The following is a 15,900-nucleotide window of genomic DNA, read 5'->3' as shown; positions in this document are numbered from 1 at the left end:
GAATTTTAACTGCTGTAAAGATTAGAAGAGTACTTGTGGAAATTGTCTTGTTAACATTATGTTTTTTTTAAGATGTAGTATTATTTAAATTATGTTCCCCACCCAAAGTACACATACTACATATAGTCAAAGTTTAAAATGGCTTTCTTAAACGTTAGTCAGTCATATCTTCTCGTAGCTCATTTGAATTAAATATGTACAACAGATTATTGTTGATAACTATGAACATTTATTAAGCACCAAGAATATACTGCAATAGTTGCTATGTAAAAACATAATTACTAGTATAGTGTCCCTGCCACTGAGCTTACAATCTAAGATGAAATACAAGAATGCTGTAAGCCTACCACAAAATTTCCTTAAATAAGAAATGGCTATTTTGGCAAATAAGTGAGGCAAAATGACCTAACATTTCAGGTAAAAAGACTTTGAACATATCCAAAGAATGTTTTACTTGTACCTCTACATTTCTCCAATTATATTACACTTGGTAAGAAAAAGAGCACTTAGAAATTCAGTAAGAACAATGAATTATTTCAAATTGCCTTGAAGGATCTTTAATCAAAGAGATGCTTACTAGTCTGAGTTTTTCCACGAAAATCTCATGAAAAGTATTATTATGAACTAAACCAAGTTTGTGTTCTATTTCACTTAAACATTTCAATTTATTCCTCCTTTCACACATGTAAGGATTCCAATACACCCTGATGAAGGAAGAAAGTACTCTATATCTAGATAAAATCCTCCAAATTACTAGAGGCTTAACAAGTTGAACATCCAGGAAATATTCATATTTTAAGGGAGAAGTGAGGAAAGACAGCAGTGGGCCCCCTGGCTAGAGTCTGGATATCTAAGATATAGGAACAACACAGCTGAGTTCAGTCCATGCATCTTTGAAGTTGTTAAGAATATAGGCAGGAAAAAAAAAAAAAAAAGAATATAGGTAGGTATATGGCTGCTTTTCTGTTCTGTATTTTTGGTGTGGGTGATTTGGGAATTTAGCATCAAGACTCTATATTGCAAATATTGTACTACTTTACCCACAATTATAGGAAATATTTCTTAAATACTTTTAAGATTTTCATTAGTCATATCTTAGCTCACAAAGGCACAATGAGGGATTTTGATTCTTACTGTCAAAGGCAAAGACCGTTTTAAACTTCTGAGCACATACAGTCTTAAACTGTATATACTGATTACTTTTTATTTATAATTATTTCAACTCTAAAACAACACTAAAAATTATTGGTTATAAGTTATCTGAAAGCCAAAATAGAGTTTACTCTGTAAAGTATATGCATAAACATTAAAAAAATACATGCATACAGATATTTTAATGGCAGAGTGGTAGCATCCTGAGATTATTTTTAATGATAAAACAGTATTTCAGCAATTTTTATCTCCCCCTTAGAAGTATATCTTGGCAACTTTCTTTTAAATGAGCAGTAGCAACATTTTATAAATGTTCACATTTGCTTTGCACTCAAGTTTATAGAGACAGAATGGTCCAGAACGTCAGGATAAATTTTTTATAAAGTAGAATAATGCACAACTTTGGACCTAAAATTGAAACTTAAGTATCCCTTTTACAATTTAAAACTGTCATTTATACCTCCTACCAGTAAAATCCAATTATAAAATTATGAGATTTGAAATGAAAAACATAACATCATTCTCTTTTAAGATTACAGAAATTAATTTCAAAAATTTCCAAAAAATAGGAGAAAAATGTTTAAAAAAATATAACCATAACTGGAGAAGAATTTGGACTTAAAAATCTCAATCAGTGCACTTATTTTCAGTTGGCATTGTATGAAACAGCTAAAATACCTGATTAAAGTATATGTTTTCCTAAGGCAAGGCAAACTGATTATAAAGCATATAGATATCAGCATGGTTATAAAGGCAATTATGACCAATATATGTACATTCATTTTTTTAAATGATACATTCCAAGTTACATAAATTTTAATTTCATATCCTAGTCTAAGACTACATATTGATTTTAAACCTAGAAACATAATTGCTCTAACACATTAAAGGATACTTCATTTTCCAATATTGTAAAGTGTACTGTATTTTCAAATATGTAGTATAAATTTTTTTTGCACAAAGTTTATAAAGGCATACTATTAGCGAGTAATAACTACCATGTTAAGCAATTATACATAGGAAAAAGTTCACAACAAAACATAAAATTAAGCATAATAATGATTGCATTTAACACAAAAACACAAAATCAAGTACTTTTGAATATACTTTCTTCTTGTTTTAGTAATTACATTACAAACAACTATTAGTTTGATAAGCATAAGATTCTCTAAGATTTGTTTATAAGATTCTCTAAGATTTGTTTTTCTTGGTGGTTATTTTTCTTCCCTAATATCCTCTACAATAGCAATTGGAATTAATTTTCTTTTGAATACATAGTAAAATAATGTTTATAAGTTTTTATCTGAATCAAATAAAAGCTAGTCCTTACCTTACTTTCATTTTAAAAATAATAGTCCATCATTTGGACCTAAATTAAAATTAACCATATGTTTTTTGTGATAAAGTATAGTCTACATGTTAACAACTTGCTAGGGGTTATTAAAAGGCATATCTTGATTTTATCTGTGTTTTAACTATGGTTACACAAGCTTCTCTATCCTTTTCCATGAGAAAAGGAGATAAAACCATGTAATGGTCCTCTTCACTCTCAACTATTTTGAGATAACAGCTTTAAATATAAGGGTGGATCAAATCAAGTAATGTTGGTAATCTCCTATTTTGCATAGAAAAGAAAAAATAAAACAAAGGGAGTTATTTCCTTCCTAAGGTCTCAGCTAGTTTCTTAAGTCTTTTCTTCAGCTCCAATGGAAATTTTTCATAGCACTTCTTACAGACTGGCTTCATGTCAAACTCCACAAATTTATTCCTAAAGAGAATAATAATAGTAAGAAATTAGTGAAAATATATTCAGAGTAGACATAAAAATAACATTAAATAATTTTCACTGAAGTAAATGAGAACACTCAATGACAGTATCTATATTCATGTTAGATAAAAACTATAATCTTAATCTCAATTCTTGTCAATTGTGGCAGATATAAAAAATTCACAGTATCATTTGAAAAGAATTGTCCTTGTAAACTGATTTTATACATCTATCTCTGTAATACAGAATGTATAACACATTTTAGTCAGTACTAAATATACAGGAAATCTAATGTAAATATAATTTACATAAGTAAATTTGATCACATTTTACACTATCATGAGAACATTTTAAATTAAAGTTATTTAAAACAAAGAATTGTATTTATATAATTTAAATGATCCCTTTTCTTAAAGGCAAAATGACATTACATAGTATTTTACATTAGATATGAATTTTCATCTTTTCTGTCATAAAATAGTTTGCCTTCTATCCCCACACACAACAGAAATCACTTTAAAAAATCTTCCCCCCAAAAGTCTTAAATCATAATGGGATATTTTGGTAGGGGAAAAGTTGGTAGGGGAGATTTTAATCACTCTTAAGGAACACAAATGGACAAATTGCCTGTAGTTACCTTTTGAATGTTAGCTCTATGGATAACTTAATTCTTCTTTTTAAAAACTAAAGTAGTACATGGTATCTGTTTATTTATAAAACAGTTCTGGCGATAAGTTTTCAGGCAGCCTACCTGTACTACATTTCCAATTGGTAATAATTGCAATTGCTTGTTACCATTGAAATCTGGGGTCCTTAACTGTGGCTTGAGTAAATATATAACTTTGTAACTGGTTCATTTTCTGTGAAATTATATTTAGGAAGTATCTATGGAACAAGTCCAGTGGCACATTATCATCTATAGAAATTATTAAATCTGCTAATATAACTAATGTATCTTTAAAGTATATCAAACTAGAATATATGCTTCATGATAACTACACATTTATTTATTTATTTATTTAAAGATTTATTTATGCATGCAAGAGCTGGGGTGCAGGCTAAAAGTGCAAGGGGTGAGAGGATTCACCAGAGACAGCGGGGAGCAGAACAGGTAGATGGACGGAAATACACTGCTGAGGGGAGCAGCAGGCGAAACAGGAGAGGTCTGCTGTGCCATGTGGGTTACTCCCTGGCCTGGGATCGAACTCATACTGCAGTAGCTGTGGATTGCCTCATAATGCAGACGCTTAACCCCTTGTGCCATCAGGAAGGCCTGATAACTACACATTTCAAATGAAAAATTTTTTGTTTTTTAATACCACATGAGAATTATTTTCTGTTTTTTTTCAGAGACTGTAAAGCTGACTATAATTCAAAATGATGTTATATTTCAATTGGTACTTAAATGTACCAATACTTAAATGATATTACTTAAATGGTAATACTTAATATTACTAAGTCAAAAATTTCTACCAAAATCTCTTTAGAAAAAAAGCTATTAAACTGCCATTTTTTTAGATAACAGAAATAAATGGTCACTGTTTTCAGAGCTACTGCTAAGTGCAACTTTCAGTGTTTTGATTTTATGTATGAATTTTAATTTCTCTTTACAGAAGGAAACAAGAGAACTGAAATTAAAAAAAACAAACAACTTATAGCATGTAGAACACAATGGTAACCATGAAGGAAAAATGGTACAATCATGCTGGTTATTAAACAGATTTTCAAAGATTGAAACATTTCCCATAAAAATCAGGAATAAAATAGAGAATGAATTCATAAACAGTAGCATATGGGCATTGTATGGAAGTACAGATACATACACCAAAGATACCAGACAGCTTATGTATCAGATGGTGCTTAGAAATGAAACATGTTGAAAGGATTTAATTTTTTTAATATTTATTTATTTTTATTTATTTATACAAGAACTGGGTACAGTCAGAAGCGCGGGAGGGCGCGAGAATTCACCAGAGCCAGAACAGAGAGCAGAACAGGCAGACTGATGAAGGACACTGCTGAGGGGAGCAGTGGCCGGCAGGAGAGGTCTACGCGCCATGTGGGACCCTCGCCCGGTGGCTGGGGATCGAACCGGTGCTGCAGAGGCTGCAGGCAGCTTTGCTACCCAGCGTTCAACTGCTGCACCACCGGGGAGGCCCTGAAAGGATTTAATTTAATAAAGAACTTTGAATATGTGACACTTCGAATTTATCAATTAAGTAATTTTAGGCAAAACCACAAAAAAAAACAAAAAACCCTCAGGATTTAAAAAGCTGCAATAATGAGACAAAAATACTTCAAAGCTTTTCCCAATATCTATTAAGAGAACGGATTCTTCCTTTTGAATCCATTAAAGAATTTCATATAATATTGCAAATTTTTTTTCAATGATTTATTTATGCGTACAGGCCAGAGGTGTGGGGGTGAGGGTGAGAGGATTCACCAGAGCGAGTAGGGAACAGAACAGGCAGATTGACAAAAGTACACTGCTGAGAGGAGCAGCGGGGCAAGTCAGGAGAGGTCTGCTGCGCCTTGTGGGTTGCTCCCTGGCTGGCCAGGAATCTAACTCATGCTGCAGTGGCTGCATATAGCTTCATAGGATGCGTCTTAACTCTTGCGCCACCAGAGAGCCCCAATACTGTAAATTTTAAGAAGAGCGATGAGGGAAGTAACTAAAGTACAAGCAGTATTATTAAGTGTGGATTTTATTCATGTAAGTCTTATAATTTTAATAATTACGCAAAGACCCAACTCGATACAGATTATTTGTATTTCAATCTCTGATGGCTACAAATACATGCCAAAAACAAATAAAAAAAACCCAAAATACAGAAACAGATCAAAAACATATTCTAAAGAACTAACCAAAGAAGAAAGTAGTGAAAATGATGACAGAAGGGACAGAAAAGTTTACAAACAGACTGGCTTTTTCTTCTTCTGTTTGTCCTTATCCTTTGCTTCTCTTTCTCGTTTGGCAAGTCGCCTCTTAAATTCTTCTGGCATTTTCTCATAACAGTGTTTGCAGACTGGTTTTAGATCAATCTCAACAAATTTATCCCTTTGAACAGGATAGAAGGAATAGAGGAAAGAACAGGGAATAATTAAAGGAAGAATATTTATTTTCAGAAGGCCTGAACAGAAAGAAGAAATAGGCATCAGGTAGATCTCTTTTTAAACACTGTACTAATATTTAAAAAATGTTACCCCAAAGTTTTCAGTTTTAGGGCTCACACTAGACCAAAATGTTTACTTACTTGAGTGTTAATTTAGTGTTGCAAGTAGAACAGGCAAAACAGTTCACACACCAGGCCTTATTGAGAGCAGAGACCACTAGAGAAAGAAGAAGATATCTGGTCACACACACTGGTATGGTAAGTGGGGGGAGTTCACATTTGTAACTCTAAATAGGAAGAAGTCAAGTTTACTTGCAAAAGAATCACCTAGCTAAAAAAATCTCAGTGCCAATAACTAATATTTATTGAATCAATTATATTAATTATTAAAGTTTTCACATTATTAACTGTGAAATCAAAGAACTTTCACATTACAAAAACATACAAACTGAGTGCTTTCATACGACTGTAGACTTCTTACTAAAGATTACTGCCTTTCTCAACCTTTATTTATAGTTACACATTGTCCCTTTCATTTGAACATCCTGTGAAGCATTTAAATGGTATAAACCATGTTTTCACACCAAAGCTCATGTCCTCTACTCTCATGGATGCTTGGACAGACAAGCTTCGTCGCAAAGTGCTTGCTTAACCAGTGCGCTCTCCCCTCATTTTCTGTCCTTACTACCATTGGTCCGACAACGAAAGATGGATTAGATAATCTAAAAAAGAAAAAAAATCTGGACATTAACTTATCTACCTGTCTTTCTTCCAAAATTAGTAACAAAAGGGTTTTCCTTTGATAGCTTTTTCCATCCGGCAACTGTCTCATGTAGAAGGGAGTTAAATTTTATTTGCAATGGCACTAAAGATTGCTTTCCTGAACAAATCCCTTCACAAAATGCATATGGGCAGTGTTTCAGAAAATATTTCCTGAGTTAGGTTCTCTGCCAAGAACCATGAAGCACGATGAAAACAGGAATGTTTAAAACTCTGCCAGGAAGCTTCTGGCAGTGATGTGCTAGTGACTATTAGCAAACACAGCTGTTTCCTTTCTGCCCCAGTCAATCAACCCTCCCTAATTACCATGGTACTAGGGTGGTTAGCATCTACAGGATTAAAGGGACTCTTACTCTTACGGGCAGATTAAACTATTCCTAATAAAACAATACTCCTCAGATTCCAAGTCATATAATTCTAGGAAATAGAAATAGAAACAGGTTTCAGGGTCAGCCACGACTAATTCCCACAATTCCTACTGTATCAATCCTATGGGACTATTACTATTAAACTATAATGGTAAATAAGTATCAAGTTTAATTTTTATGTGTTATCAACTCACTGCTTAAGATTATTTGGGAATTTTGCCAAAAAAAGAGAAAAGTAACTGATAATGATCATATTCCAAACAATACCAATCATAAACCTCATTCAATGTTCATATTACCCAAGTGCTTTTGTGTAAAAATGGTACCATAAAATTCCTACACTTACCATCACCTTCTATCACACGGTTGCAGTGGAAGCAAACATCACCAAATAGCTGAAAAGGATAAAAAAGGGGAAAAAATATTCAAGATGTATTAGAACTAAGTTTTAGAAAAACCAAACCTTAAATGCAGAATTTACCATTACTAGAGAAAATTAGTGAAAGTTCAGACTAGTTTTTACTTCTTACAATGAAAGTAATTTACTTTTCATCACTAGCAAAACCAAAAACAAAAAGGCGGTGGAAAAGCTCCAGACTGAAGGAGGTTGAAGGAACAGGATAACCCTATATTGGATATAGGAAATATATCCAATTATTTTTTTTCCTCAAATGGAAAAAAAAAAAAAAAACTATAAAGACATTCTTACGTTAAGTGACCAAATTGGGAAAAAACAGGTTATAAATGTCAAAATGATAACTATGTAATATGAGAGAGTTCCATATTCTTGGGAAATACACATTGGAGTATTTAGGGATAAAGGACCATTATGACATTATCCTCAAATGATTCAGAAAGTATATATATTTGAATTTATATATACATATATTTGTATGTAAAAAGAAGTGCATTAACGTAAGTGTGTGTTTTTATAGAGTGTGAACACATACAAATGATGAACCTGAGTATAAAGTGGTATAGGTATTCTTTGTATTTTTATTTTACAATCTTTCTGTGCATCTGAAATGGGTGCATTGGTGGTGGGAGAGCTACAGTGACCACGCCAGAAGGAAGAAATGCTACAATGTCAAAATATTAACAAGGATGTAAATAAACAAACAAAAAAAAGTTAAAAAGAAATCTGTACAGGCCTATGTACATTTCTTACGCAATTTCCTTGTAGCTAAAATATTGCTAAATTCAAATTTATAAAAGTATATTGATATTCAATGAGTATGATCAATACCTGATTATAGTGGGTTTCACAATATGCCAGGCCTTTCCTTTCATAATGGCGATGTCCAAGAAATGGTTTTTCACACTTGGCACAAACAAAATGCTGGAAAAAAGTTGCTGTGGGTCATTTTTAAATTGCCATATTTTATTTAATGAAGAAAATTTGGAGAAAATCCCAAAGTTAAACTGTCCTCAGAGAAGATACATGAAAACTTGAGGTAGTTATTTCATGAGTGGAAGGGTAAACATAAAGTACTTGCAATCTTAATTCAGGTGTCTTGAATCTTTGACTGGTTGCCTTAAGGCACAGCCCATTTGAACAACACAGAATGACAAAAGAGGTGAACATCTTAGTAGCATCCCTAAGGGAGGGTCTGCTGGTGGAATCAGAAAGCACATCCTGTATTATTACTGAGAGTTCATAAAAATAATACATATTCTATGTTCTTAAATTTCTACAAAGTCGATTTTCATTAACATGTCTATATTAATTTTTAGAATCCCCTAATCTTGCTAGCACATCCAAACCATGGAAGTGCAAAAGTATAGATTACACCACCACCATTTGGAACTCACCTCCACATGCCACTGCTTACCCATGGCATTTACCACACGCCCTTCAATGGGTCGGCGACAAGCACCACAGATGGGGACCCCCATTTTATCATGGCATGGCAAGCAATACAGTTCTCCTTTCAGCTCCCGGGCATCAGCAGTCAGCTCTTTCCTATCCAGGAGAAAGATAATCAACAGAATAATACTATCGAGAGAGAAAATCAGGCATCCAATGTGGCTAACCCACTTTTTAAAAGGTTTTTGGTGATATTACTATAACAATCCCTGTAATTTCTATTTTCTCCCCTGAGAGGTGATCAGAGTAACAAGAATTAATAGGCTTCAACAAGTTTCAGATTCTAATCCAAACATTAGTATGTAATAACAGATGTACAAATAAGTCAGATATATACCATGATACCAGTCACATTTATCATTTCCTTATCTATTATCACATTATAATCCATTTTTATTCCTACAAAGCTAGAGGAGAATCATCACAGTACTAAGGACAGACTCAATGATACATTTCAAAATAACTGAGGAGTTAGGATACTAGTCACACAAAACATGTAACATCTTAAGGGAAAACAAAATTTCCTTAAGATTTGTCCATGAACAAGAGCTTTATATATATGTGTTTACCACAGTATGTATTACATTAGGAAAAATTTTTTTAATTTCATTTGCTAATGATTATTTAAATTGTCACAAACTGTTAAGAATAGTCACAGGTTAACAGTAAACTAGTCACTTATGTCAAAAAACACTTCGCCGCACGGGGCCCCAATTCATCAAATGGATTTGTCTGAATTTCACCTACTTAATTCTTTAGGAAAAGTTCTAATGAAAAGGAACAAAAAAATCCCACCAGAAGGACGATAGGCAAGAAAGCAAAGGCACAAATGATAATTACAAAAAAAGTTGAGGTAGTTGTATTTATACCATGAAGGTGTTTTCTTAATCTTTAGCCTACCTTGTCTCTCCCCTTTCCAGGGTAATTTAATATGTGAGTTCATACTTTTTCCATTACATTTTTATAACAGATAGAAAATTTAGAAGAACCATAGTCTAACAATCCATCATGTGTTTCCGAAGGAAAAATTCTTTTTAGATGTAAATCAACAAAATAAACATAATTTAAGATATTTGAGATAAGACCTAACTATTTCAACTGTAAAAGTTATATATGTAAGATGATAAGACTGTTTAATTCTCTTTAATCCTGCATTGGAAAAACACAACGACAAACAGTTTTGGGGATACTGGGATATTTTAATATGGACTGAATATTTTATTTTTTATTTTATTTTATTTATTTATTTTTAAATTTTTTATTTTTTACATCATTGTTCATTTTTAAACAATATTTGCTTCCCCCCACCCCCTCAGGATGGACTGAATATTTAAAGGTATGTTGTATATACATGTACGCATGTACACATTCTCAAATGTGGCAAAATATTAATCAGGAATAAAATGAAGAGTATACAGACATTCTTTTTATTAGTCTCTTGACTTTAAGTTTAAAATTTTTCAGGTTAAAAATTGGAGAAAAATAATTTGATTTGCTAGAGTGTAAAAAACAAAGATATTTGTGGTCTTTTGTTTCCACTATTTGTACAATAATAACTGAATAAACTATAATACCCGCAGTTGGCACAGTTGAAATGGTCTGGATGGTAAGGGTCATTCTTGAAAATCAGAGGTTGTTCATCAATGATGGCGTGGCATTTCTGGCAGATGTATTTTCCAAGGCCTCTGGCTTTCTCACGATTATGACAAGGGCGACACAGATGTCTGAACAGAGACAAAGTCATTTAAAAATGTAAGTTAAAATCTAAGAGTCTTCCTATTAAAGAGACTATGCTACCCAGAGTTCTTAAATTAAAGAAGCCATGTCTTTAAAGATCACTGCTACACTTCGTAGAGCAGATGCAAGCCATTGCTTTTTACATAAACAATTATTTATTCCAAATCAGATTATCTGATTGATCTTTAAAAAAACTCCATCTTAAGTACCAACCCCCCTTTGGTGGCCCAGCAGCCATGTAGCAGCCATACACTGCTACACTGAAATTCTAGAACCCTCTCCTAACAGTTACCAGATAAGCCAATATATTGCAGCGTAGGTCCTTACACCTTAAATTCAGTGTTCTACTGTTCTACCTTAGAGTCCCATCAGAAAACAAGCATGACCCTGTAGTAGTCACACTATCCACCCACACTCAACTAGGATGAAAAACTCCTACCTTCCAGCATTCTTGACAAACCCAATATCTGCCAGAACTTCCTGGCAGATGTCACAGCGGAAACACTCAGGATGCCAGCTGTTGTTCATGGCTTTGATAACTCGGCCAATGATGAATTCACCTGTGGGAAAGTAAACCACAAAGGATGTCCAGTGGGACATCTTAAAAGGAAAAAATGTGTGACATCCTAAGGGAAAAAACATGAGGAAAAAATACATTTAAACCTTTCTCCATAAACAGGAACTTTACATGTATGTGTTTACCACAGTAAGCATCACATTAGGAAAAGCATTTTTTATTTCAGCTGAATTCTTGTTTTTGATTCAGTGTCCCCGTTTTCTCGCTGCTTCATTATCTTTGATTCTGGCTTTCCTTTTCTAAAGGATGTGTGGGCTCTCTTGAATGCCTTCTGGTTATTTCTGGTGATTGTTGACACAGAAAACTGAAATCCACAGTATACTTTCTTATACCCCATTGTTGTGCAACCATGCCAGGCTGGGTAGGTTCACTGCCAATTCTCACAGATGAAAAGAGAATTTTGGAGACTTCGGTAGATTTTACAGGCCTTTAATGCTGAATAAGGGGCCAAACCATTCATCAGGGAGATAGCAACTGAGCCCACTAGCCCCAGAGTGAGGGCCCCTCTGTGAACACCAGAGCTGAGGAGCTCCTTTGATCCCTTGCATCTGGGTCCAGGTGTTGCATTTACATATGCACATGGATGTGCTCTCTGGGCCCAGGTGTCCATAATCATAGGGGCACATGCCCATGCCAAAGCCTCTCACCTGTAACCTAGAAGTGCAAGACCACAGGTGCCAGCCAAAGAGGCCAACAGTGGGAGGGTGGAAAAAGCCTGAGCTAACTCCATTTCCCCTATATCCATACTTAGTTTCTTCATTAAATCTTGAGAGCATTCTATTCAGTATGTCCAAATTATGGAGGCCTTCGAAATAGAGCTGTCAGGAGTCAGTGCAACAGCTGAGAAACAAGCAGCCTAAGTACTTGGGTAGCCCACAAGCAACTCTTTGGTATCTTTTAAGCACCATCCTGATGTCTTTCCTGTCTCTTTCCTGGCAAACCTCTGAAGTGGGTAGGTAAAGGTTGCATTAACATAGGAAAGAACACTTCAAAAGACCATGTAACCGAAGTCCTAGTTAATCCTGAAACATCTTTACACTCGATGTCCTGAAAAATCACTTCTCTACAGGTTTTGATATTCTTCTATCTTGTAAAACTACTGATAATCGTTAAGAGGACTAATAAAATATCTAAATGCTACTTATAACGAGCACCAGAAACCATTTAAGTAACAAGTAATCTTAAAACTTACTCTTTACTTTGCATTCAGTAGTAAAACTTACCACACTGATGACAGCAAGGAGCAAAGAGCATCTGAAAATCATGTTCACAGTACTTTCTTCCTTCAAACTGAAAAGAAAGTATTACCAACTAGTGAATATGAAATAATCAGTGGGGCCTCCCTAGAGGTGCAGGGGTCAAAGACAGCGCTATCAAGGTACTGCTAGCCATTACCGCGTGAGTTCCATCCCAGGCTGGCCAGGGAGCTACCCACATGGCGCAGCAGACCTCTCCAGTCTCGCCCGCTGCTCCCCTCAGCAGTGTATTTCAGTCAGTCTGCCTATTCTGCTCCCCACTCTGTCTCTGGTGAATCTTCTCACCCCCCGCACCTCTGGCCTGTACCCCAGTTCTTTTTAAAAAATGAAATAATCATAGGTGAATATCATGATTTTATGGAGACATAGGAAAGATGTTTTTGATCTAAGAATTTATAATTTTCTGGGTAATTTAAAAACAGATATACTTTTGTACCTTCCATACATCTACATGTGAGGATGGAAAAATACACCCAACGATTAAGAAACTAAAACTACTATTATACACCCAGAGCATGTGAACTCACTTTTAACTATGCTTGTTTTTTGGCTCATATATTCTCCCTGTAAGAATCTGATGAAAGCTTCAGCACCCTCTCTGCAGAAAATATGTATTGAATACATACATAAAATCCCCTGAGCACATTATTTAGGTTGATATCTACAATATTACACAGTAAGCTTAAATATTTACAAAGATAAACATTCTAGCATATTTAAATTTTAAATAATTTTAAATGGGACCCAAACCCATTAAAAAAGTAGACATATTCTTCCTTAAGGACACAGGAAATTACATCCTTCGCTTTTCTTCTTGAACCGTTTCCATTTACTTTCCCCAAAGTTTTAGCCTAGTTTAGTATTTTCTACACTTGAGTCTTTAATCACCCACAAAACATTCCTGCAATTAAAATGTTCATTAATGAAATTAAAATTTATTTCACTTTCCAAATCTATAGGCTCTAAAGGTTAGCATTCTTATAATCATTCACCACAAGGATTATTAGTATATTATAAATACTCCAGTGTTAAATTTTATATTTTGGGGGTGGGGGGCGGGGAAAGGAGGGATCGGGTTCAAAATAAGGGGGTTGCAATTGTATAGGGAATATAAAAATAAAATTAAAAAAATAAAGTATAAATTCTATGTGTCCTGACACATATACAGATTAAAAAAAATTATTTTTCACTATTTAATAATTTACTTTAAATGTGTATCTTAGGGCCTCCCTGGTGACGCAGGGGGTAAAGACGCAACCTATGAAGCTGTCTGCAGCCTCTGCAGCACGAGTTCGATCCCCGGCCATCCAGAGGGCAACCCACAAGGCACAGCAGACCTCTCTTGATTCGCTGCTGCTCCTGTCATCAGTGTGCTTTGATCCATCTGCCTGTTCAGTTCCCCACTCTGTCTCTGGTGAATCCTCTCACTCCCTACACCTGTGGCCTGTACCCCAGCACTTGCTTGTATAAATAAATGAATCTTTAAAAAAATTACATAGCAGTCCTTCAGCCTCTTCTTAACCTTTTTTAAAAAAATAAATGCATCTTAATAAGGAGCAGAGGTACCTTCTCGTCTCACAATTATTTCATATATCTGCTACAGGGCAGCCCCGATATAAAACGGGCTGCCTGACTGTGGGTCCTCACCCGCGCGCTTAAAAGGACTTATCAATACCCTACTGCAGGCACACGCAAAAGGTTAATAAAAGGTTTATTTACAAGGGAAGGGCAAATGAGGAAATGTACAACCCAGGGAGAAAAGTGGGAGACAAAGTTTTAAATGCGTCCTACCCGATCCACAGATCTGGAATCCCGAATGGCACTGTGAGAGCTGGCCACAAGCCAGGCGCCCAGAAGCCAGGAGGCGAGCGAGAGAGCAAGATCCCCCAAGGCCCATGTGTCTGGTTTTTATACCAAACCTGGCTGCTTAACTCCACCCTCAGGTCCCAGCCACCTTTCCTTTGGTGGTGACGGTATTCGTCTTTCCCAATGTCTTGATGGCTTTGGTCTGGGTGGGGGTGGAGTCCACAAAGCCTGCATGGAATTAGCTCAGGACATCCTTTCCCCCTAACATATCCATGATTAATGACTTATTGCTAGAAAAGTCAGGGCTCAACATTATTTCTAGGGTTCAACATTAGTTAATTTTCTATTTTGGATGCTGCCCTTACCCTCGTCACATAAATAAATTGTAGAAATTATATCATGTCCCCTTTTGAATCTCTGAGCTCCTTACAAGTTATATGTTAAAAAAAAAAAAATCACATACTCTTTGATTATCAAAACTATTTTTTAAATCAACTCAAAATGGTTAAAAGAGTTGAACATAAGACCTGAAACCATAAGACATATAGAAGAAAATATAGGTAAAACGCTACGTAACATACACCTCAGTAACATCTTTAAAGACACATCCCCCAAAGCAAAGAAAGTGAAGGAAAAGATAAACAGCTGGGATTACATCAAACTAAAAAGATTTTGTACAGCAAAAGAGACATTAACCAAAACAAAAGAGACACCCCACTGATTGGAAAAAACTCTTTGCACTCCATACAATTGATAAGGGACTGATCACAAAGATAGAAAAAGAACTCAAACAACTCAACAAAAACAAAGTAAACGAATCGGTCAAAAAATGGGCAAAAGAACTTAAAAGACATTTCTCCAAAGAGGAATGCAAATGGCCAACAGGCATATGAAAAAGGTTCCACATCCCTCATAATCAGGGAAATGCAAATCAAAACCACAATGAGACACCATATGACCCAGCAATTCCTCTCCTAGAGAGCTACACAAAGGATACAAAAACATTAAATCAAAAGGATACCTGCACCCCTATGTTTACTGTAGCACTATTTATAATAGGTAAACTTGGAAACAACCCAAATGCCCAAAAATAGATGGCTGGATCAAGAAGATGTGGTATATACACACAATGGAATACTATTCAGCAATCAAAAATGATAAACTCATGCTATTTGCAGCAACATGGATGGAGCTAGAAGGGGTTATGCTCAGTGAAATAAGTCAGAAGGAAAAAGAAAAATATTGGATGGTTTCACTTTAGGAGGAATATAGTGGAACCAAATAAGGGATCAGGGAAAAATAATAACAATAAAACACACCAAAATAAAACATAAAACAGGCAACTATAAATCAGAGACATTGTGCAGGACAGGGGGAGGGAGAGAGATCAAAACGTGGGCAGGAAGAGCACAAGGGACTATGGTGATGGTGCATGGGTGAATTGGTGGTGGAAATTCTACGGGAACTACACCTGAG

The 15,900-nt window shown here is 35.0% G+C and overlaps 1 protein-coding gene across 6 annotated transcripts in view; it reads right to left on the bottom strand.

The window, feature by feature from the left end:
- Positions 1–2,805: 2,805 nt before the first annotated feature.
- The window catches only part of LIMS1 (LIM zinc finger domain containing 1), a gene marked incomplete at both ends in the record, with an annotated part of 151,834 nt that continues 138,739 nt past the window's right edge, over positions 2,806–15,900 (bottom strand). For 3 of the 6 annotated variants that reach the window (XM_084234719.1, XM_084234717.1, XM_084234715.1), the window contains 8 exons: positions 2,806–2,920; positions 6,175–6,250; positions 7,528–7,576; positions 8,428–8,520; positions 8,994–9,144; positions 10,623–10,772; positions 11,225–11,345; positions 12,586–12,652. In XM_084234719.1, coding sequence (XP_084090845.1) covers positions 2,806–2,920; positions 6,175–6,250; positions 7,528–7,576; positions 8,428–8,520; positions 8,994–9,144; positions 10,623–10,772; positions 11,225–11,345; positions 12,586–12,652 — 822 coding nt within the window. Of the gene's footprint in view, positions 2,921–5,830; positions 5,979–6,174; positions 6,251–7,527; positions 7,577–8,427; positions 8,521–8,993; positions 9,145–10,622; positions 10,773–11,224; positions 11,346–12,585; positions 12,653–15,900 lie in introns of those variants that run through there. The other 3 variants (XM_084234718.1, XM_084234716.1, XM_084234714.1) reach the window with 1 other exon arrangement.

This window comes from Talpa europaea (assembly GCF_964194135.1).
Source record: "Talpa europaea genome assembly, chromosome: 6".
Taxonomy (NCBI): Eukaryota; Metazoa; Chordata; class Mammalia; order Eulipotyphla; family Talpidae; genus Talpa; species Talpa europaea.
The sequence above is the reverse complement of the archived record's forward strand: the minus strand, read 5'-3'. Positions and strand labels throughout refer to the sequence as shown.